We start from the raw sequence: 22,359 nt of genomic DNA on the forward strand, positions 1-22,359 counted from the left end.
GCACTGAAACAGAGATTATAATGGACTTTTTCCTTTCACACAGACGAACATAAAAAATGTACCCAAGGCAGAACTGTAATGCAAATGATTTATAATTGCAAAAATGTTGCGTAACAAACTGTTTTGATAAATACAAGCATTTGACAGCCTTATCTAAAAAAGTTTACCTTCCATCACAGCCACAAAACACAAATAGATATAAACATATTTCCATAAGAAAAACATTTTAAAAAACACATCTCGCAGGCCATGATATTTATACATTTGCATATTTCGAAAATATTGAACATAATTACACTTGTTTTAAAACAAGGATAACTTAAAAAAAGAAAACAGCTTCACACTTAGTTAATCTTTCTCCTTAATCAAGCTGCTATGTACAAATAAACCTGTTTACATTGCTGCACAAATGCTGCTCTCACTTTAGGTGGAGTGTCTCATAACAATAAAGCAAACGAAAAGGAAAATAAGTGCCAAAGGTTGGGCAGTGTGAAGAGAGCAGCACACCTGCATTGTTCCTCAGATAACTTCGTATTGTATTTAATCGTATTTTTAGTAAATTATCTCGAAAAAGCGGTGAAAAATAATTTGTAAGCAGTTTTAATCTACAGGAGAAAAACTGGCAAGTTCCTCATGAAAGGGAAATCAATGCCACAGAAGAAACTGCGTAAACGATTTCTCCGCATTCAAGCTTTGTATTCAAGAGCCGTGAGACTCTTATTGTGAGAAAAAGGCAAAGGGAGCATCTACTGAATGAAAATGAGAAAATTAATCAATGCAATCTTCTGTTCCCAGCCACACATACAAAGAGAAATGGCTCGCTTTCATTTGCACACTAACAAAACTGTACAAAAACATCTCTAATAATATAATAATTAATTCAGACTTTACTCAAGTTTGTATTAATGCCTTAATTCAGCAAAGACTGTGTTGCAGTATGACCCAACCCGGGCACCACTGAGTTCTTTCATCTTAGTGTTTTTCCTCTGTGTTGCCTTTAAACCTGATGAGCAGACGGCACCTTGTATGGCAGCCTCTGCTTCTGTGTGAATGCGTGTGAATGGGTGAATGCTGACATGTGTTGTAAAAGCGCTTTGAGTGGTCGCAAAGCTTGGAAAAGTGCTATATAAATGCAGTCCATTGTTACCATTTCGCTTTCTCTGGCCAAATCTGAGACCCCATTTACATCTGCTTTTATCAAGGAAGGTTTCTAGATGTGTTATCTGGATAATGAAACTGTTTGTAGCTTTGTGAGGACTGAGTGCATGTAAACACAGACCTCTAGTCCTCGAGCTGCAACTCTAATACAACCATCATCAGTCCTGCTATTGAGCAGTTGCAGGTGAATACGAGTGTCTGCTTAAGTGAGATTCAAAGTAACCAGTCCAGTGGTGGTGGTAGGCGAGGTCATAGTGCAGCAGTCAGTCTGTGTCGTCAGTGCTAGACATCATTGCCAACGTTTTACACTCTGCTCTTCTCTCGCACAAAAATAGAAGCACTAAGATCAATGCACGTGTGCCGAACACACACACACACACTTTCCTGCTAAGAGTCTTTGAGCATGTTGATGCGCGCGAAGATCTTAAGTGCAGGTCCCAGTTTAATGTTCATGGCGCTCATGAGGTGGTCCTCCTTTAGCAGGAGCATGGCCTGTCCATCAATCTCCTGAGAGCGAAACTCGTCCGCTATCTCCTGACAACCTGCATGAAACAGCGCAGGAAGAAGCACAAGTTAGTCAGACTGAAAACAGGATTTAAAAAGCAAAAGAGTGTGTATGTATTGAGGATGGGACAATATAGGATTTCATCGTGGATAGTTGTTAATATTCTCACATGAGCGCCATCATGTAGAGAAGTGAAACAGGAGAGGAATAATCGTGTGAGAAGGAACAGACACTTCCTTTTTAAAGTATCATTCATGCAGAGGGACATTATGATTACCTTATTTATGATTTTTTTTTTTTGTTTTTCAATAAAAAAGAATGCGTGTCCCATCTGTGATAAAAATGTAAATATGTATTTAAAAATAAAGTGATTTCAGTATATTTTGAGCATCATTTTTGGATATCAGGATAATATCAGCATATATTTTAGCCAGGATAATTGTGACATCAAATGTTCATATCGTCCCAGCCCGAGTGTGTAATGCTTTAGAAGTGCGTTTCCTGAACTATTGGGGGTCTGTGTTTACTCTGCTGACCTGGCAGTGAACGGATGAACTCATAAACTTCTTCCACGTTCCACCTGGTGGGGTCGTTGGGTATGAAGCGCGGACAGAGTGAAGGCGAGTCTCTAACAGCACAGGCCTCCTGGTCCGAGGCTCTGCTCGGACGCCGGTGAACGGGGACCTGAGCCGGGGCCGGGGCAGGAGGCAGGGGTCCTGAGCTGGCTGCCGACAGGGGAGACGGCGGCTCCTCGTAGCTGGACATGTCCGAACACGGGCTGGACTCCTCCTGACTGGGCTGTGAGGGATGCGGTGACGATACGGATCCGCCCTGAGGCTGCTGTGGGGAGGGGGACAGCTTCTGGAAAGGGAAATTGTTGGAACATGACGTCATGACTGGGCATTTGAGAAATGAATGGCTCATCAGTAAAACACCGCTGGGACATTGTGTTAAGACACTGCAGAGATTAAAGTGGTTATAAGTAAGATTTATACGACGCTTCAAACGAGTATATTACACCTGCAGGGATTAGATCGGCTTGTTGGATGGATACCAATGACTCCACAATTACTTTGTCAGGTGCCGAACCCTCTGGATTATAAACGTGAAACAAAAGCACCCTCCACTGGAGGTTCAAGACCCAACCCTCGAGGCGTTACATAACTCAGAGCATTTTGGCTATTACACTTTAAAAAGATTGTTCTCCAGCCAAAGAAATTATTTTTCCAGTGTCGTCTAAATGACTTGGAATAAAACAAAAAAGTAGTTCAAATGTTTACTTTACTGCGTCATTCCAACGTTCAGTATTTCAAGGTCACAGGAAACCTAAGTGCTAAAGTCAAAGTTTCAGATGAGCGGCTAAAAAAACAAAAACAGTTGCTTCATTTGTTATTTGTGCAGGTAGGCAGAAAATCTCTTGAAATGCTTCTCCGTGCCTACTGGTCACCAATAAACATCGACAAAGCTCATAAAGTACTTAATGACCCTTTAATGACAGAGGGAGATAATCGGGCACTGACACAAATGATGCTGAAGTTCATTAAGAAGCATGAAGCGTGAAATGTGCAGGGCATAAAAAGTGCAGTGGGAGCAGAATCTGAGGAGAGGTAAAGTGTTGATGCGGAATTTTTACAACAGTGAAGAAGTGTGTGCGTGCGTGCGTGCGTGTACCTGCTTCTTCGCCTCTATACTGGAGCGGCCCTGAGATCTTCTACGCCAGCGATTCGTTGGTTTACTCCTCTCCGGACGGAAAAGGCCTATCCGCTTCGTACAGCCCACGTTGTACCTGTGGACAAAAAAAGGTTCATTCTTTAAGAGTTTTTCCTTTTTTCGCATAATATGAATGTTTAAATGAGAAGAAATATAAAAAAAGTGACGTGCCTCTTTGCACAAACCACAGAGCAGAATCTTTTAGAGCCTTTGAACGTGTAGGCAAAGTCGACCCATCCACAGTATTCACATGTCAGCTTGGGTTCCTGCTCTTTTTCTGTGGGAAGGGAAACAAGACACTAAATGTTAGTTTCCCTGTTACACGCAGTGGGTCGTGCTGGTGGAGGCGTAAAGCTACTGCAGATGCTTTGCCACTTCCTGCGTGTGTTTCTCTTTAACGTGACGGCAGAGATAAACTTTTACTGTGAAACCAAAACATGTTAATAATACATTTTGAATGTTCCTTGTAACATTTCATTAATGACTAACTTTAAGAATTCAGAGTTTTAAAAAAACAAAAACACTACTGGAGGAGCTACATTATTTAACAGGTTGCTTCGGGACAGGGGGGGAAAGATATGCACACTTTAAGTGGTTTGGTGAAGAGATGCAGAAACATGTCGTTTCAGTGCAGCACCAGCTGCTCCTTCATAAACCTTCTGAAACAATCTTCTCAAAGTGTCATCAGTGCATCCAAGAGCGCAAAGTGACGCACACAACCTGTTGTCGTGATCATACAACAGTATTTTATACTTTCAGTGTCACCTGACGTGTTCATGTCCTCGGGCTCGGAGTCGCTGTTTGCTGCGTTGCTGACGGGGGTTTTGTCGGGGTCTGAGGAGAGCTGATGATCCAGCTTCTTTGGGCTGTCCATGAGAATGGGCAGACGCTCCACCTGGTGTCGGGAAGATCAATGAAACGTTGACAACATGCTCCGGGAATAAGAAGTCAGTCGCTGTAACTAAACAGCTGCTTCATTAGATGGACAGCCAACAGCGCCCGATGATGATCTCCTTCATACATTACTGATGAGATTAGTTGAATAGACACAAACAATCTGAATAATAGTCCAACTTAACAGCCATTTTTTAATTTCTTGCTTTGATCATTGCAAAGTGAGAGATGTGAATTAAATTGTGCTGAAACAATTGGTCAAGCAGCAGAACATTCGTCTGCAACAATAGAGATGATTGATTAAATCAAGCGACTGGTTTAAAAATGAAAAGTTCCAGTGTCTCGATTTGTAAAGATGTGCTGACAGTTGGTCAGACAAAACAAATGCATTTAAACCACTGTGTGAACATTTGTTCACCATTTCATAGAATAAACAAAACCTAGAACAGTAACAATCAATAATACAAGTAGCCATTAGCCCTGGTTCAAAGTACACCGTGTACACAATGCGATGTAGATCCTGCATTCTTCCATGCTGTACAATTCTGAGCATTTACACCAAATGTCCAGTAGGAGGCAGTGAGACCCAAGTCTAAAAATAACAACAAGCTCATGTCATTATGTGGAGCCTGAACAAAAGGATGTTCAGTTTAATGATTAGTTTGTGTGTGATTAGAACAAAAGGTGGGATGATAAACGTGTCAACGTGTATACAGATAAAGAATATAATAACTTGTATTTTAAGGGAGATGAGACAGATTAAATAGGGGCTTTTTTATGTCTTGAGATAATTGAGAGGCTGCATCTCATTACACACACACACACACACACACACACACACATTCATCCATCTGCACTCCTTCAGTCTCACTAAACTTAACAGAATGGCACAGAAGCTGTGAGCTGTCAGCAGTGGTAGTAACAGAGGGTTGTGTGTTTGCCTGCTGACAGCTCCCTGCAGGCGAGTACATGAGAGTGTTGTTTATCGTGTCTCGCTGCTAATAACGCTGAGATCGGGACACTTACACACACGGGAAACGGCTCAGCTCCCTCCTGGATGACAAAGCCTTCGATGACATGTGTGAGGACCTGCGGCTTGACGATGGCCTGCGGGGGTTTGTTCTCTCCGTTCTGCGGCGTGCTGCCCGTCACGGTGGGCGCTTCGCTCTCATTTCCTGAGGTCATGGTTGGAGGTGTGGTGCCAGCTGATGCAGCACTCGGCCTCTTGGTTGAGCCCCCGCCTGCTGACCAAGACATGAATACAACACCACCCAGTTAATGTCTGAGAGCATTAAAGATGGTGCATTGAGTTTGAATGAAGTTGATTTATAATTTCTGTCCAACATTCTCTCGTTGCAGCTTCTCAGATGTCAATATTTGGTGCTTTTCCTCCTCATGTGTGATCGTAAAGTGAATATTTTTGGGTTTTGGACTGATGGTCGCACAAGACAGGCTCTCTGAAAATGTCACGTTGGGCTCTGGATAATTACACGGGGCATTTTTCAGTTCTGTGACGTTTTATAAGCAATTCATCGTGAAAATAATCAGCAGCTTTAGATTAATTGTCAGATTTGATCTTTAATCAAACATGTTGTGATTTCATCTTCTCATAAGTGAATATTTGTTGCTTTCCCTCGTCATATGCGATAGTAAACTGAATATTATGGGCTTTTAGATAATACGACACATTTAAAAGACTTCAGGAATCTGTAATAAGCTTTTTTTCTAGTATTTCCGACATTTTATAGGTCAAACAATTAACCGAGAAACCAATCAGCAGATTAATTAACAATTAAAATCACTCATTAGTTTCTGCCTAAATGAAAACGCAGTAAAAGAAACTTACACCAGCAATGTGGAGGAGGGTACATCGACCTAAACTCAGTATACCCACGTCTATTATTTAAATTATATAGTTAATCTACATCATCAAACTGGGGAAACGTCTTTTAATTTATGAGGAATAACATGAATAGTTAAAAAACTTAATTAAAAACATGGTATTTTGTTATTACTTCCGAGCTAAGAATGGTTTGTCTTGCTATAAATCACCGAGGAGAGCACTTCTACACCAGATAGCCATGTATGATCATGTGTATTATCATTCAAAGTCAAAACAGACACACAATCATCAGGTTACAGCTTCATGCGAAACCCTTTCCAGACATACCCACCTGTCTGCTGCGGATTTATATTACGTTTCTGGTCTAATACAAGCGGAACATTTCAAGTGACCTACTGACACACAGTCGGTCAATAACACCCAGTGAATCCAGCATGCATCAGCCCCTCCGTCACAACAACAACAACAACGACTAAAACCCCACAAAGCGAAAGTAAACATCCAGCCGCCATGCGTCGTCGCCAGAGTAGAGAAACAGCTTTCTTACCAACTTCCGCTGAGTTCAGAGAGAAAGCACGTGCGCTTTGCTCGTGTTTGTTGTTGTAATGATCCGACACAGCGAGCTGCAGCCGCGGCTGGTTGCGACTGTGGTCGTGTTTAAGCTGCAGCGCTGCTTCAGATCCGCGTTCAGAAGCTTTACAGCAGGTCCGCCCCTGTTTCCTCCCCCAGCAGCTAACACTAGCAGGCTGCTGCAGGACAGCATGGTTCACCAGGGAACCCGAGAGAACTCAACTCCACATTACACTTTTATTTTAGTCCCAACGACTACAACTAAATAATCCACAATCCATTAAAGCGAGACAAGAGCGCATGTTCCCAGCAGGGGCACAGAGAGTCATTTTAAAGTCCCTCCAGTGCCCCCCCTCTGAGAAAAGTGACCAGACACTGCTGCAATTACCTAATTAAAATATATGCGTCCTTCTTCCACCTCTGGTGTTTGGACAGACAACTGCATTTTCTTTTAAACATGCTGCATTTGTGGGGCGAGTGTTGTTTTAAGTAACAGATCCATGAGTTTGAAGTCATGTGTGTATTAAGACAGCTGGATCCCTGTGGCCACTGGTACATAGACCACCAAGTCTGTCAAGACACCTCCTACAACAAGTCAATTATTACTCTTTGTATTATGAATCTTTTAAACAATGTCGGTTTTACATTTTCCAAAACTTTCCCAGAGTCAAGACAAGAAATCTGTAAAGGTGTGTTCATCAGTTAATGTAAAGCCCACTACTCCATTTACACACTTCCATTTAAAGACTTGAAAGAGGAGTGTGTCTGGATATCAGTTAGCAGAGAGCGGGGTGGAATCTTTTTAGCTGGAAGCCTTGTTTACTCAATAAGCCCCTTTAGATTTTAAATGTTCCTAAAAGTTAAAAAAACAAAAGCTGAAACTTTGGGCCCGTCGTCATCAGCCCCTGCAGCCAGTGGATTACAAAAAAAACTCAACTCTCTGATCATAAACAGCAATTTGTGGTCTGCAGAATGTTTCATTTTACAAGAAACACAGCATTAGCCCCATTTCCAAGCAGTTAGGAGAAACATCACTAGAGAAACTGATCCGTGTCAACATTGAGAAAACACACCAACGAACAACGTGGTGCTCAGCATCAGACCTTCTGCATGATCATAACCTCAAATATCAGAGCATGCTTTATCCATTTATTGGCTGACAATGCAACAGTTATGGGATTTTCTTGATACAAAAATAAAAGCTTTTTAGACTTTCATCTCGTGAAAATCAGTTTGTCCAAAGTTTTGAAACTTTGATTCTTCATAATCGTCTCTTACACAAGCGTGCATCACACTTTGAAAAAACGGACAAAAGCTTTTCTGTAACTGTTGATCATAGGCCTCATCCCTGCAAATCAGCAGTGTCATTATGTATTGACGTACCAGTGTATTAGTCTGAACACCTGGACAATTTAAGGCAATCCAACAGCCATGCAAAGTAAAGGACGTTACCGTCTCCATTGTACTTTACAGGCAACTCAATATTCAAAGCAATACATGTCCATTACGAGTCTGGGTGTATTACTGTCGTTCTGCTGTTCGGGGCTTATGTCGAGTTTAAATGTTTGTGCAGCGTTGAGTGAATTATGGGTATCAGGTGAGCTTTTTGGCCGCAGCTCAGGGAAATCACAGAGAAAACAACAAACGAAGCAATAAGAGAATAATTAAACTAAATGTGCCGCAGACACAACACTTTCTCAATTACAAGTATACACAAGCATTGATTGTTTAATTTTTTTGGGCCAATTCAAGGGGAACGGAGCAGAAGTAATTGTGAAGTTTCCTTGTCAAAGAGAAAAATATTAGTTTAGTTTTTCTTAACTGCCATTTCTTGAACCAAGGGGTAAATTGGTTAAAGTTTATTACCAACTCTATGGAGCGTAATTTAGCAGCTTAGGAAATAATGCAGAGTCATTACCTTGTGGCTGAACAGCTGGTGTGGGGGGGTCGACCTTGGGCTGCTCTACAGGCTTGGTGGGTTGTGATGGGGAAGGTACAGGTTGCTGCTGTAGTTGCTGCTGTAGCTGCTGCTGCTGCTGTTGCTGCTGCTGCTGCTGTTGTGGCTGCTGCTGCTGTTGTGGCTGCTGCTGCTGCTGATGCTGCTGCTGCTGTTGTGGCTGCTGCTGTTGTGGCTGCTGCTGCTGCTGCTGCTGCTGCTGCTGCTGCTGCTGCTGTTGTTGCTGCTGTTGCTGCTGCTGCTGCTGCTGCTGCTGTGACTGCTGCTGCTGCTGCTGTAGCTGTTGCTGTTGCTGCACGGCGGGGGCTGGACACGTCTCTCTGACCACCAGTGAGGTTGGCTTATCTTTATTGTCCTGGATCAATCTGGAAGGCTACAATGTGCATCAGGAAGAGGGGAAAACATGAGAAAGTCTGAGACGGTAATGAAAAGACAGATCTGTTAGTACTATTAATGTCAGTGACTCAAAAACTAAAACAAAAAACCATTAGGGCTTGGAAAATATCACACCAGTGGGAAAATATTACACCAGGAATCCCAAACTCAGAAGAGTCCTGTGCTTTCTTTTTTTAAAACATGTTCGTCTTGGAGTAGAAATGGATTTGGTGGCTTTTGCCCGATGAATCAGCTGAGACACAAAAGTTATGCCGATTAGTCTGATAACTGTTGAGCTACTTCAGTCAGGACCAAAGTCTGGAACACCGGTGCTTCCCCATTATAACATTTAACTAAAGTTATTAACTTGCTCAGTGCAACTGTACTCACGGTTGGCTGTATTTGCAGGTTGATGGCGGTGAGCTGGACAGGCTGAGCTTTGGCGTGGTTGAGGGAGGAGTGGAGGGCGTGGGGGCTGATGGTGGAGTGGAAGATGGTGGCCTGCTGGCTGGTCATGGCGGGCTGGTGTGGAGCAGGTTTGGGCAGGACGGGTACGGGGTGTTGCGACGGTTGAATGGAGGCCGTCTGCAGCAGCTGGCCAGTGGTCCTCTGGGAAGCTGGACTCTGATGGAGCACAAACTGCTGCTGCTGCTTGTGCTGCTGAACCAGGGAGTGGGGCTGAATGTGCGTGTACGCTGGAAGCGAGAACAACATTTATTTATTATTTATTTGATTCATACATTCAGCTAACTGCCGAGTTCACCAACAAGCCAACACTTGCAAGACAATCGACCTAAAAAACTAAATATACAGTTTATTTGGTCACACCTACATGACTAGTATAACCTGCATCTCTGCTCATCTCTGTTTATGTTAACGTCGCCACAGACGGTGAGAAAAGCAGAAGGTGTGTTGATGTGTTTTTGTAAGAAGATTGACAGAGAACAGAATTAAACAGCTCGTTTTGTAGCTTTCCCTTCACCCGTGTGCCCCCTTGCTGACGGGATGTAATATTAAGAGCTCGATGAAAGGTGCACAGAGAGGCCCACTGTTGCAGTTTAGGTCTGACCATTACTCACAAATCATTTCAAAAACGGCCTGTCACCACCTGTCAGTGCTGTTGAGGGTAAAAAGCCAACCTGAGCTCATAACTTGCCCCGAGCCCAAGACACAGCACATCAATCTTGTATTGTGGGAGCGCGTCTGAGTGGGCGAGTTGCTCAGCGGAAGTAGCCCGAGGCTAGTCTAATATTAGAAAGGCCTCAGGAACGAACACGCAGAGCCAACTGTGTGTAACACTAGTTATGGAGTTAATGTTGAGTCAGAAGGTCGGAGCGCCTCGGCTGCCTCTTTGATCTTTAACAACTCTACCGGGAAATACGATCAACTAATTGACTCATTGTTATTACTGAAACCCAAAGAAGGAATGACTCCCGCACCACAGCGCTACACAGAGCTTCTGCTCCGTGAGCTGTGTGAACATGGAGGTGTGTTTGGAGAAGTTAATAAACCCCTCTCATAAATCCAAGCATGGAAAACTGCCAAGTACATCAGCATTTGTCTCAAATCCCCCACCCTCCTCCTCCTCCCCCCGTTCTTTTCATGGTGTTGTGTGTGGGATCGGCTCCATCTGGTTTCAAAGTTTCCCTGTGAGGTACTAACCGCAGTCTGTGCCCTGCTGTGGAATATATAGATGTTTCTACCCAACAGAGTGTGCATGTCATTACTCCCTTTAATGCTACAGGATCTGCTGAAAAGTGTTTTCCTTCTCACATGGTGAGACTCCGTGGAACCCACCGACAGAAAATGTGTTCAGCGATTTAGGTCTTGGTTTGTTCATGTTCAGAGCAGGATGGACACGAGGCTGGATACATACAAAGATGTCAGCCTAGAACGATGGTTTAGGCTTGAAAAGCAATTTAAAACGGACACTTCAGGGGATGATAACATCCATCAGCTGAGCTGCTACGCCTCAGGGAGGCAAACAGAATCGATCAGCAGACGAGGCGTGGAGTTCTCTTGAAAAATGCAAAACTCCTAATTTAAATGTTTTTAGTAGTTCTTTATAAAATGTTAAGGACGAAGAAAACAAGTAAGATTACACAAATGACTTTATTTGGCATGAAAACTTAATTCTTGACCGTAGAAACTATTTTTAATAATGGAAAATAGATAAAAATGATAGAAACTCAGGTTCAATCTTCTTCTCAAATTTACTGCGTCTCTTTGTCGTATTTAACTTACAACAACAGTAAAATTAATAACTTTCAGCATTAGCTTCAATTAATGTAAGTCGACATATAAACTCAGACAATAACTAAACCAAAAACACTTCAGGGATAAAGGCAATTATTCTTTGTTGATCAAATTAAGTTTCTTCACTGTGCTGTTGCCCGCTGACTTTATTGCGTTTGTTTCTTTCCTTCTCACGACCCGACTTCTTGAGGTTTGGAAACCAATTATTAGGATAATAACAACCATGTGAAAGTGGCACTACTCAAGGACAATAGGGCATGTGAAAGAACTCGGCAAAGGATATGCACGCCTACCCTTTAAAAATACAACTGCAGCAATACTTACACTATGATTAATAAACGGTAATAAAAAAGTACTCACCTGACCTTTTTCATGAGTGGATATTAATGATTATGCAGTTTTCAAAATGTGGCTATAAAATAAGAAACTAATAAAATAAAACGGCCACTTAGGAGTCAAAATGCATTAAGAATAGTATCTCACAGAATCATAAGGTTTGCAAGAGATGTCCAGTCTGAGCGAAGGAGGGGGATTTCTAAACTCAGCACCACACCGGATACAACCAGCCATCCCTGTGAATCCTGACAACTTTCTCAAGCCCCTAATGAGGAACAGACAGAAGTCTTGGAAGAAGAAGACGACGACGACAGGGGAATTCATTTAAATGCTATTCCCCCTCAAGGTCTTGGGATTAAGAACCGGAATGACTCAGCCGCCCCCCTACACCCACACACATGCAATCATGCAATATTCAGTATGTTGCAGTGGCCTCCCCCCCCCTCCCCGAGTTAAGAATGCACATTAGATACCTCTTACTCTATCTGCGTGTTGTTGCGCAATGTCCCGCAGTCGAGGACAGTTACACGTCCCTGATGGAGTTGTAGAACCAGGCCCTGGAAAATCCCTGAGTTTCCACATTCTCACCGGCTGCCGCTTTGGCGTACACTCATGAAACGCATTCCGACCTATAACAACAGGCCAACAGCAGGCCGCACGCCATCTTTCCTCACTTAAATACAATTCAAATTCAGGAGGACTAAATTCCTAATGTAATCAAGTTCCTGGTTGGTTTTAAATGACCCCAACATGTTCAAGAGAAAACACACTCTCGGGGAGAACCTCAGGATTTTAGCAGCTATATTTAGATCAACAAGGAGATCAAGTGAAACCGCTGGATGTGAGTTTTATTAGACGAGATGAGATAGAGACAAGAAGGTGACTCATTATTAGTCGTTAAGTTTTGCATAAAGTTTAAAGTGTAGGTTTTTGTGATCCTTTTCAAGTGAAACTGGCAACTGATGCTAGCAGCTACATTAACATCAGACTTTGTGTGCAGATCTGGTGTTTCAATCTGCCGACCATGGTTCTGTCCTGCTGTGGTTTCTAATAGTAATACGGTGCCAAGAGGAGGCGATGACAAACACTTACTGCAACGAGCCAAAAGTAACGTTTGTTCACAATCCAGTTCCTGATCTACAGACTCTTAATGAGAGTAATGTTCACAGTAGCCGAGACTTTGATCTACAATCATCGGCCGTCTTTTGAAAAGCGAAATGAAAACTGATGACCAAAAATAGAAAAACCCCAATTAACCACATCTCTCCCGTTTCCTTTGCTCTCTCAGATCAGATCCAGAGCGGTGCGTTTTCAAAAGTTAGCAAGCACAAGCCATTTCGGGTGACAAGTGATGTTGTGTGGTAGTAAAGTACTTACACTAAATGCTCTTCCTGACAGTAATAAGTAGTTAACTTAATAACCTTTTCCAATGAGGTTATGTTGTCAGTCTGTCTGTTCATCTACTGGATTACAGAACAACTACTCGCTAGATTGTTATGAAACTTTATCGAACAGGCCAAAGAATAACTCCAAACATTGTCACAAAGTGGACACTTTCACTGGATCACTTTGATTAAGATGGCGAGATAGAGACCCCTGCCGAGTGCCATTCTAGTTTTAAATGACACTTCATTTTCTACATTTAAAACACTACAAATACTCACTAATTAGACAGCTGATTATATCTACTCATCAAAGCTTAAGTTATTAAGGACAGGCTGTGAATTTACCAACCACCAGCAAAAGCTAAGTTACCAGTGTGTCCCATCTATTAGCCATGACACTAAACATCAAGTATGAAAGTCGTAGTATTCTGGATTTGCAAGAGACGGTGGCAAGTCAGTACAAAAAGCTTCGCCCTGTTTTTACTTTGGAACTCCAAGTGCATAATGACCCAGTCACAGTCAAGTTGAATCCAAGCTTTTTATCCTAATCTGAATCATCCCATCAGGACATACAGCCTCATCCACAGTGCATTAACTCCCCAGCATCTCATGTGCACACCTGTCCCTCATGGCCTGCTGCTATGGCAACCCATGTTAATTTTTCCCAGACAGCACGCAGCCAGATTTTCAGTTTCCATCCTCCCTTTCATTTTATGTGAATCCATTACTGCAACAAAGCACGACACAGTTGTGCACTGACACGCTCAGATAATCCCAAATCCCCCTCCTTTTCCCAGACACACAAGACCCAACACACACACACACACACACACACACACACACACACACACACGTTTTCTAGTTATGTACACAGTTACCACTCCCAGCACCTATACAGCGCACGCACATCATTTTAGGTTCTTGCTCAATCGACTCTTCTGTGAAATGTGATGTTTTATCAGGACTCTCTTGAAAATGTGATAATGCATCTGAAGGCGCTTCTCCTGCAAACAAACTGGACTAGATTTGATTTAATCAGCTTGTACTGCTGGCAAACTCACAATCATTCACGCTAAAAAGAAAAAAGAAAAAAAAAAAAAAAAAAACAGCTGCTGACTTTCAAAGTGGTTTGGAAAGACTCTTGCGTGGCAGTGCGCCTTTCATAGCTTCCAATTCACAAAGCAGCTCGACTGTTCCAGACGCAGCCCAGCACACTCTCTTTAACACGGCTGGTTTCACCCCTTCAGAGAGTGAATGGGTTTGTGATGCAAGCGCCGACATGTCACACTCACAGCCCAGAGAGAAAGTTAATAAAAGCACAAATTGTAAAAATTCTGTTCTCATCGAGTCGTACTATAAAAACACATTTCTGCTGTATATGCGACAGCTGCCCGAAGCCCCGAGTCTGTTTCAAGGTTTGGGATGGACGTCTGTTTCAAGAGAGAGTCACACAGCAGCTGGCAGACAATTTGACAGTTTTCTGCCAACAAAAATAAATAAACTTCCTAAGTGTCAGTTTACAGAAATGACACAAAGCAACTACGTTTACATTTCTCATACATGTCATTCGCTCTGTAACCAGGGAGGACGCTCTGGAGGCCACGCCATGCTGGCAGCTCTGGCAGGATCAGTTTTATGGGTGCACACACACACTTCAGACCTTTAACATTATTTGAACTTTTCAGGCTGTGGGGTTTGCAGAGTCCACTCACCTGGAGCAATCAGGGGCTGAGCGCTGATGGTTGTGACATTGCGGCTCATGTTTATAGCTCGCACTTCTGTGACCGCTGCGCTGTCGCCCTTCTTCCCTGCTTCAGATGAGCCGTCAGAGGAGCCGGCCTTCCCTCCTGTGGCACCCTGCGATACTTGGCTGGGATTCTTCAGTGAGGCGGGCTGGATGGGCACGGGGCTCTGCTTCAGACTGAGAGCCTGCAGGGTCTGCGTGTGAGAGGAGGACGCGGTCGCCCCCTGCTGGCCACGGATCGCCAGATTCTGGACCTGATTCTTAGAGAGACAGAATGATGGGAGTTTGGGTGAACAGGTTTATTAAAACATGAATGCAGATGTACCATACTTTTTAGCAAACCAGTGGAAGCATATTAATTAATCATGTGCAAGATTTCCACCTTTTCTCACCCTCTCAATGTTACGCTCCGAGGGATCAAGTCCAGGACGTTAACGTTTAATAACAATTTGTAATTCTGTTGGTCATTTAGTCAAAATACTTCCTAATGAACCAACCTGTGAGGAGGCCTGCGCGGAGCACTCTGACTGGACGGCCGTCACTGTGGCCGTTGGAGTGAAGATGAGCTGCGGGGACAGAGGACCAGCCCGGCCCAGACTCCTCGCCACCTGCACCAGGTTATTCTGCTGGGCCTGGGAAGCATCACACAACAAAGAAGAACTGGATCAGTCAGAAAATGCTTCTTGGATTGGATGCTTCACTAATGTCTATGTACCGATTAAAGCCAAAGTACAAACGCATGAAGAAAACTAGAAGGGCAGTCGGAGAGTGCAAAGATAATGATGACCCTCAAGCACACAAAGGGTGATTATATAAAAAGGATCCTGCTCATGTGTTTTGGACTGAATGTGGAACTATTTGATCTTTTTCCTGCCATGAAAACTACAGAATGGCCGACTTTTATTAACATATTAAACAGTTTGACTGTAATTATGTGGAAAAACAAGCAAGCAAAAAGGAAATGAATACATGTGTACGGCTTAATATGAATCATATGCACTAATTCAACACCATTAGAATGAACCAGAAATAAAAACTGTGGCAATCTAAACTGACAAATGTGTTTTCGCCGTCTGCCCGAAGCATCAAACACATCCGAGAATGTTGTGTACTTGTTCGTAATGAGGAGGCAGGAACAGACTGCGTGCCAGATGTACAACTAATAGCAAATTGAAACCGAAGTTCCCCACAAACAGCGGCAAAATAGGCCAAAAATATTTCTTATTTAAAACTGAACCTTAATCCAAAGCAGAGAGAACACCTGTGACATCCAAAAAATGTTTTCTTAACACGCACAGTCAAGACATTCCCTTCTGTGTTTGTAATGAGGCCTCTGGGGCCCCACAGATTATTCTGGCCACATCCTCTGGTGGCCAAATGAGAAAAAGAAACACCATTTACTATGGCAGCGTAAGCACACACGCAGCAATCCCAAAACACACAGAAAGAAAAAGAAAAAACGTGAGCTGGAGTGTGCTTATTTATTCATGCAGTGTGTGTGTTTGTGCATATATGCACACTCCTTGTGTCTGCAGTCTCACCATCTGTGCGCGTAGGTACATCTGTGCCTGACTGGCCGTGAGCGTGGTGCTAGATGAGCTGCCCAGCAGAACAGCCTGCTGGGAAATACTGGTGGGGGTGGAACCAATGCTCTGAGCCCTGCTGATCAGCTGAGCCGCCGCTGGGGATGTGGTCAGGTTGATCTACAGGGAGAAGATGAACGGGATAATTAGGTCATCGACCCCGACAGCTATTTAGTCTTGTAGTCCGTGTCAAATGTCCTTGTTAGTTTTTAAAATCATATTTAGAATCCTTTTTGTTTGTACAGTTTTAGTAGAGAAGCAGCACAGCCCACAGAGCTGCTGGTGCGGCGCCCAGTTTCCAGTTTCCTGTTTTGTTCCATGATAATCTAATGGACAAAGATAAATAAAACTTAGAAGACAGGTCCAACCCTAAAAACTGCACTTACCGTAGCCTGAGTTGATCCTGTTTGGGATGAAGTGCCGTTCTGTGAAGAGCTTTGCCTGCCAGCTGCAATACTGGCCTGTCAAACGGCGAGAGAGATGCAGAGAGAGAAATGTACCATTTCCTGAAACATGTCTTGGGGGGGTGTCAACAATAACAGCATCATCTTTACACCGTAACCATTCTTTCATGTGCTGACCTGCTGTACAGCAGCCAGGCTCTGGAGCTGAGCGGCGCTGAGGTTGTGCTGCTGCTGGAGGGCAGCGGTTTGTAACATCAGATGCTGCTGCTGAGCGGCGTACATCTGCTGCAGGTACTGTGCTGCCGTGTTAGGCTGTCTGTGTAATGCCTGCTGGAACACCTGCATACAAAAGACAGACAGAGCTGGTAGAGTAATGTGACATGCACAAAAAAAGAGACTTTGCATATATTAAAATTCTGTCAGTGTGAAAATGGAGTCAAGAGTCAGAGAATCGGCTACATTGATACACAACCACAGATCTGTACAAATCCATTTTATTATAAACGGGGTTCATGCGGCTTTAATGCTTAGCTAGCTTCAGTCAGCTGTGAGAAGCCAGGAGACATGTGGAAAAAGAAATATGACGGGATGGTTTCATTTCAAGTATTAAAAGATTTTTGGTTTACACGAGTGGTGTAGAGGAAATGCAGGTTATGTTGAAAATCAAAATAATTTTTCAAGGAGTATATTCAAATTCAGGCGTGTTCCTAACCTTGAAAGCGTAACCATTAAAATTAGGAATTTTCCAAACTTTCAGGACATCCGAACCCTGTGTATATAAAAAAAAAAAATAACAATTTCAAATCTAAATATCAACTGAAAGAAATTGCTTTTGAATGACTTACTGTGTTTTGTATTGGATCATAGACTGTGAATCTATATATGATAGATATCACCTGAGAGGGAGATATACACACCAAATCATTGCAAGCAGACAGACATAAATAAACCCAGTCCCTCAATAATTGCCTGCAAGAAAAGTTAAACCTCAAACCTTTGAAAAATAACTCTCCTCACCCTTCACCTCTGAAAGTGCCCTCTTCCTGGTTGCCAAGTAACCAGAGAGGATGTTGACCTGAGGTCCATAGTGTCAGAGAAGCCTCCGGACCCACACCTCTTGAAATTGGGGGTAAAATTGGTAGCAGAGATGCAACACAACTCTCACTGACCTTGAATGACCATCAGTCCTTCATACTCAGAACGGTGTTTTGCCTGTTAATTGTCAACAGGCTGAATATAACAAAAACCCTGCTAAGCATCAGTTGTGTGGATCTTATTCAGGGAGAGGGTAAGCCTGTGTAGAGGCTCATCCCGGGGTCAAGGGGTCAAGAGCACTAAAGCGCAGAAAGCATTCCTTCCTTCGACTCGGAAAGATCCCGAGAGATGACCAGCCCTTTGAGTTTTCTTTATGGGTATATTGATCAGGAAGACGAGTGCCTTTTATTCATTCATTTATTCCTCCTTCAGAAAATAATGTGTTGGCCTGTATGTGGTGTTATAAACACCAACAGAGGGCAGTAGATCAAAGGAAAGTATGATACCATTTGCATGTCACACACAATTAGAGCTTTATTAGTTGACTAAATCGATCAACAGAAAAATAATCGAAACAATTCATCGATTATCAAAATAGTTGCCATGTTATTTCTAATAACACGTTCAGCCTTTCAAATATGGAGAGGTTTCTATTTTACATCAGATTAAACTAAATATCTTTGGGTTTTAGACTGACGACAGGAATTGTTTGTTGAAATTTGAGAAACTTGGATGTCTGTTCTGACGTTTTATAGGCCAAACGATTAATCTAGAAGATTATCGTCAGATTAATCGTTAGTTGCAGCACGGCACAAAACACCCCAACTTAATATCAAGCTGTCGACACTTTCATCACCGAGGAGCTCACCTGCACGGTTTGTCGGTCAGGTATCCCACTGTAAACAGATATCTGAGGCATTGCCTGCCTTCCTGCTGTACTACTACTGGCACTACTGTTAGTGTTACTGCTGCTGCTGGTGGCAGAAGTAGTAGCAGTAGTGTTAGAGGTACTACTGCTGCTGGCAGCTGTGGTGCTGGAGGAGGTGGCGGCGGAGGAGGAGGTGGAGGTGGTGGTCCCGGTACTGTTGGCCGCGGAGGCAGGGGCCCCCGGCTCACTCTCCATGGTGCCCTCTGCTCTTCTCACCTTTGACCCCCGGCTCTTCTGAATGGCTCTCCTGTGCCTGAGGAGAGAAAAACGAGAACACATGAGAAAAATGCCCCACTGTGTACGTCCCTTATACCCAAAGCCAAGAAAACTAAATGTTGAATGGACAAGCAAAGAAACAACACGACAGCTGATGAGCAGCTCAACAACAGGAAGTGTGAGACACGCATATAAAATGTCAAGTAAGATTTGATCTGACAAAGAAATCATAAGGAGTAGTGAAAGTGCGTGTGAGATAAAAACATTTTGAGGGCAGAAACTAAACGGATATTTTCATATCGCTCAATCTGCAGTTGACCAACAAAACAACAAGATTTCAGCTAACCATCGTATATAAGAGCATAAAATCATCTGAAAAAGAGTGTTTGGCAACTATTGTGATAAATCGATTTATTGTTTTAGTCAATTTTCAAGCAAAAAGGCCGAACAATTATCATTGTAGCTCCAATGAAACTAAAATTAAAGGATCTCACAAGCCCTGAAATATACATCATAACACAGTCTACCAGGATACTCAAGTCCACCTGCCTTTCTTCCATTTCCAAAGAATGATCAGCCATTGGACTGCAGAGGGCCTTATGGCAGTAAATACAACAGCAAACGTCTGCACAAATCTGCAGTAGGACGAGTGTCAGCTGGGAAATCAATGATTCTTTTGAAGTCTGTTTATTTCCATGCACAAATTCACAAGAGGAATATTAAATGTAGGTTGCCTGTTCAAATAAACAACCCCTGCATTGTCCTAAGATCACGGGCAGAAACTCTAGAACAAAGTGTGCGACTTCATTCTCCAAAAAACAAAAAGTGAGGCATGCAGGAAACAACGAAGCTGGTTAGAGTAGCACACAAAAATGCAATTTGGGAAGCTAATGAAATCCAGTGAATTAAGCATGAAAGGCAGAGTGGCTGGCTAACATTAGTGGCCTCCCTAAATTACATCTTAAACAGTGGAGTGTTTCACATATACAAGATGAACAGATGCATTTGGTGCAAGTTAATTGGGAAGGCAGCAGAGGCTGGTCTAATGACTAAACCTCCCTCGCACACACTCCCATCAAAACGCCCTAAACCATGATGCAAGCACCATGTCATTGGCTTTCAAAGAAGTACAGGCCTAACTATTGCTCAGACCATTTCTAATACAAAAAGGTACTGTGTAGAACCCATATCAGTATCTCAGACCATTTCTTCTCGTCAGTCATGAGTGTGGAGGAGAACAGAATGAATGATTTAGGACTCGTCCATAAAAGCCTCTTTAACGTCGGTCCCCTGGTGCTCTGCTCTCCATTAGCACAGGAGGAAAAGGTTCAGGGCTCTCCAGACAGATGAGATGGAGGCGGCTTCAGCGTGACAGGTGATAAGAAGAGAAGAGGACGGGAGGAGATAAAGGATCCTTCCTTGGTGGGAGGCAAAGATTAAGTTGTGTTAAAGAGTATAAAGAAAGTTCAGAAGTCTTTGATAAAGCAGAACTCTAATAGAATAGGAGGACTTTAGACGAGGTGGGATTAATGAGTGAGCGTGTATGTGGTGGGGGATTCAAACAGCATGACAGCTGATGTAACAGAGCTGTAAAGAGAGGCCAAAACGGGGAGGATGGAATTTCTAGCCTTGAGGTTAGAGGTGTGAGCATTAAGTTAGAGGGGGGGGGGGACTGGAAGGGAAGGAGAGCGAGTGAGGGGTGAAGGTTGAGTGAGCAGGTTGAGGATTTTAAATGGGTTGGAGTGGAACGAGGGTGTGATGGAAGTAATTAAATAAGGAGCAGTGCTGCCGCCATGCTGCAATTCTTAAGCCATTTCCTCCTCATTATTCTTTTGAACGGATTAGGGGCCAACGCACAGCTCTATAGGCCACTTACGCTACAAAGCAGACGTGGAAACAAACTGCAATCTTAAAACAGCATATGCTATTCTTTAAAAATGGAAAATGCAGATCAGCGTTAAATGTTTGAGTAAACAAAATCAGTCACTAAATGAGGAAAGGGCCGTGGTTTGGCTTATGTTTGCAGAATTGTATGTGCTATAAATTAAACTTTAGATGCTCGTGAATTAGGCAATTAGTGTTTTATTATTATATCTTACATGTTTAAATAAAAAAATGCCTTCACATGTGAAACAAAAGAAACACCGTTCTCTACGCAAGAATGTTTAAATGACAAGAATTGAAGCCAAAATTCCCCCAAAATTGAAACTGAACCGACAGAAATTTTATTTAGTAAATAAATATAAAAAAATAAGTCAATTGTAAAAAACTAAATGAAACCGTGGGTTTGCATTCAGCAGTGTCTGACGGGATTTAAAAAGTCTTGTCTACATAAAAGCTGAAATCTAGTCCGGCTTTCTAGTTGTAAACAAAGCACCGCCTCTGCCAAAGCCTGCCTGCCGTCATTAGCCTACATCCCAGAGTCTGCTTCCCATTGCCTCTTCATGTGTGTGGAGAGGGGAGGGAATCCCCTCTGGTAACGATGCCTTCATTCCCCGTCTTTCTGAGAGGAGTCACCCATCCATCAGTGAAGAACAACTCCACCCCCACACCAAACCTTAACCCCACTTCCACACCAGCAATCAAGCTATGACCTGGAAAACCCTGGTACCCATGGAAAGTGGGTAAGCTAATGTGTCTGAGAGCACATCAAAGCAGCTCCAGCAGCCTGTAATGCATTGCAAACAGTCGGTCAACACCATAACAACACAGTTTCAGCTCTTTGCACTCCTCACAAGCGAACATATTGATCTAGTCATGCTGGCATTACAAGACCGCAAGAGCCGTCTGTCAGATTTGTGTCTAAAGGATTTGTATAGCCTGCAGGAAGATGAGAGCTGTTATGAGACTGTCAGACAGACTGGCTGTCTCTACAGAGCTTAGATCACAGTATGGAAGTGCATCCATCAGTCCACATACAGGAAAACTCTGATGACCCACATTAAAAACAAATCGATTGATGTGTGATAATGGCTTTAATAGCCAGGAGATCCAGAGAAATGTATGCTTGAGTGTATATGTGTGTGTGGAGGGGTACTCTGCTGCTGAGACAAAGCCCCCTAACCTTGGTGCTCCTACCTCCTCCGGCCCCCCCAACGCGATGCAGGGGTATGATGCCCCATCCCCCGGGAGCGTGCTGTCCTCCTGCAGGATGCTGCTCCTCTTTGTCTGCCTAACTGAGTGGCTGGCTGGCCGAGTGAATGAATGAGCGTATGCGAGCCTGTTTCTGTGCTGTATCCAAACCCCCAGCACCTCTCGTCTTCTACCCCCAACACACAGCGAGCTCGACGTCCCAGCATCAACACCCCACTCCACCAACCAGGCCGCGGCCTGCCTCCTGATTATGTGGTATCCTAGCGACAGCCAACGGGGTGCCTATGGAATCCCCGTACAGAGCAGCATGGTGATTGGACCACAGGATCGTCTCTAATGAAGATGATGGTAATGATTTTACTCTGTT

The 22,359-nt window shown here is 43.3% G+C and overlaps 1 protein-coding gene across 2 annotated transcripts in view; it reads right to left on the reverse strand.

The window, feature by feature from the left end:
- Positions 1–74: 74 nt before the first annotated feature.
- The window catches only part of phc2b (polyhomeotic homolog 2b (Drosophila)), a 27,955-nt gene continuing 5,670 nt past the window's right edge, over positions 75–22,359 (reverse strand). The window contains exons 2-15 of one of the 2 annotated variants that reach the window (XM_029431733.1): positions 18,624–18,936; positions 16,898–17,059; positions 16,703–16,777; positions 16,275–16,436; positions 15,231–15,365; positions 14,702–14,993; positions 9,403–9,707; positions 8,599–9,010; positions 5,294–5,508; positions 4,139–4,268; positions 3,545–3,650; positions 3,335–3,449; positions 2,200–2,524; positions 75–1,700 (exon numbers count right to left, since the gene is read on the reverse strand). In XM_029431733.1, the coding sequence (XP_029287593.1) occupies positions 1,546–1,700; positions 2,200–2,524; positions 3,335–3,449; positions 3,545–3,650; positions 4,139–4,268; positions 5,294–5,508; positions 8,599–9,010; positions 9,403–9,707; positions 14,702–14,993; positions 15,231–15,365; positions 16,275–16,436; positions 16,703–16,777; positions 16,898–17,059; positions 18,624–18,878 (2,844 nt within the window). In that variant the 5' untranslated portion in view covers positions 18,879–18,936 and the 3' untranslated portion in view covers positions 75–1,545. Of the gene's footprint in view, positions 1,701–2,199; positions 2,525–3,334; positions 3,450–3,544; positions 3,651–4,138; positions 4,269–5,293; positions 5,512–8,598; positions 9,011–9,402; positions 9,708–14,701; positions 14,994–15,230; positions 15,366–16,274; positions 16,437–16,702; positions 16,778–16,897; positions 17,060–18,623; positions 18,937–22,359 lie in introns of both variants that reach the window. The other variant, XM_029431732.1, reaches the window with a different exon arrangement.

This window comes from Cottoperca gobio, chromosome 5 (assembly GCF_900634415.1).
Source record: "Cottoperca gobio chromosome 5, fCotGob3.1, whole genome shotgun sequence".
NCBI classification, from domain to species: Eukaryota; Metazoa; Chordata; class Actinopteri; order Perciformes; family Bovichtidae; genus Cottoperca; species Cottoperca gobio.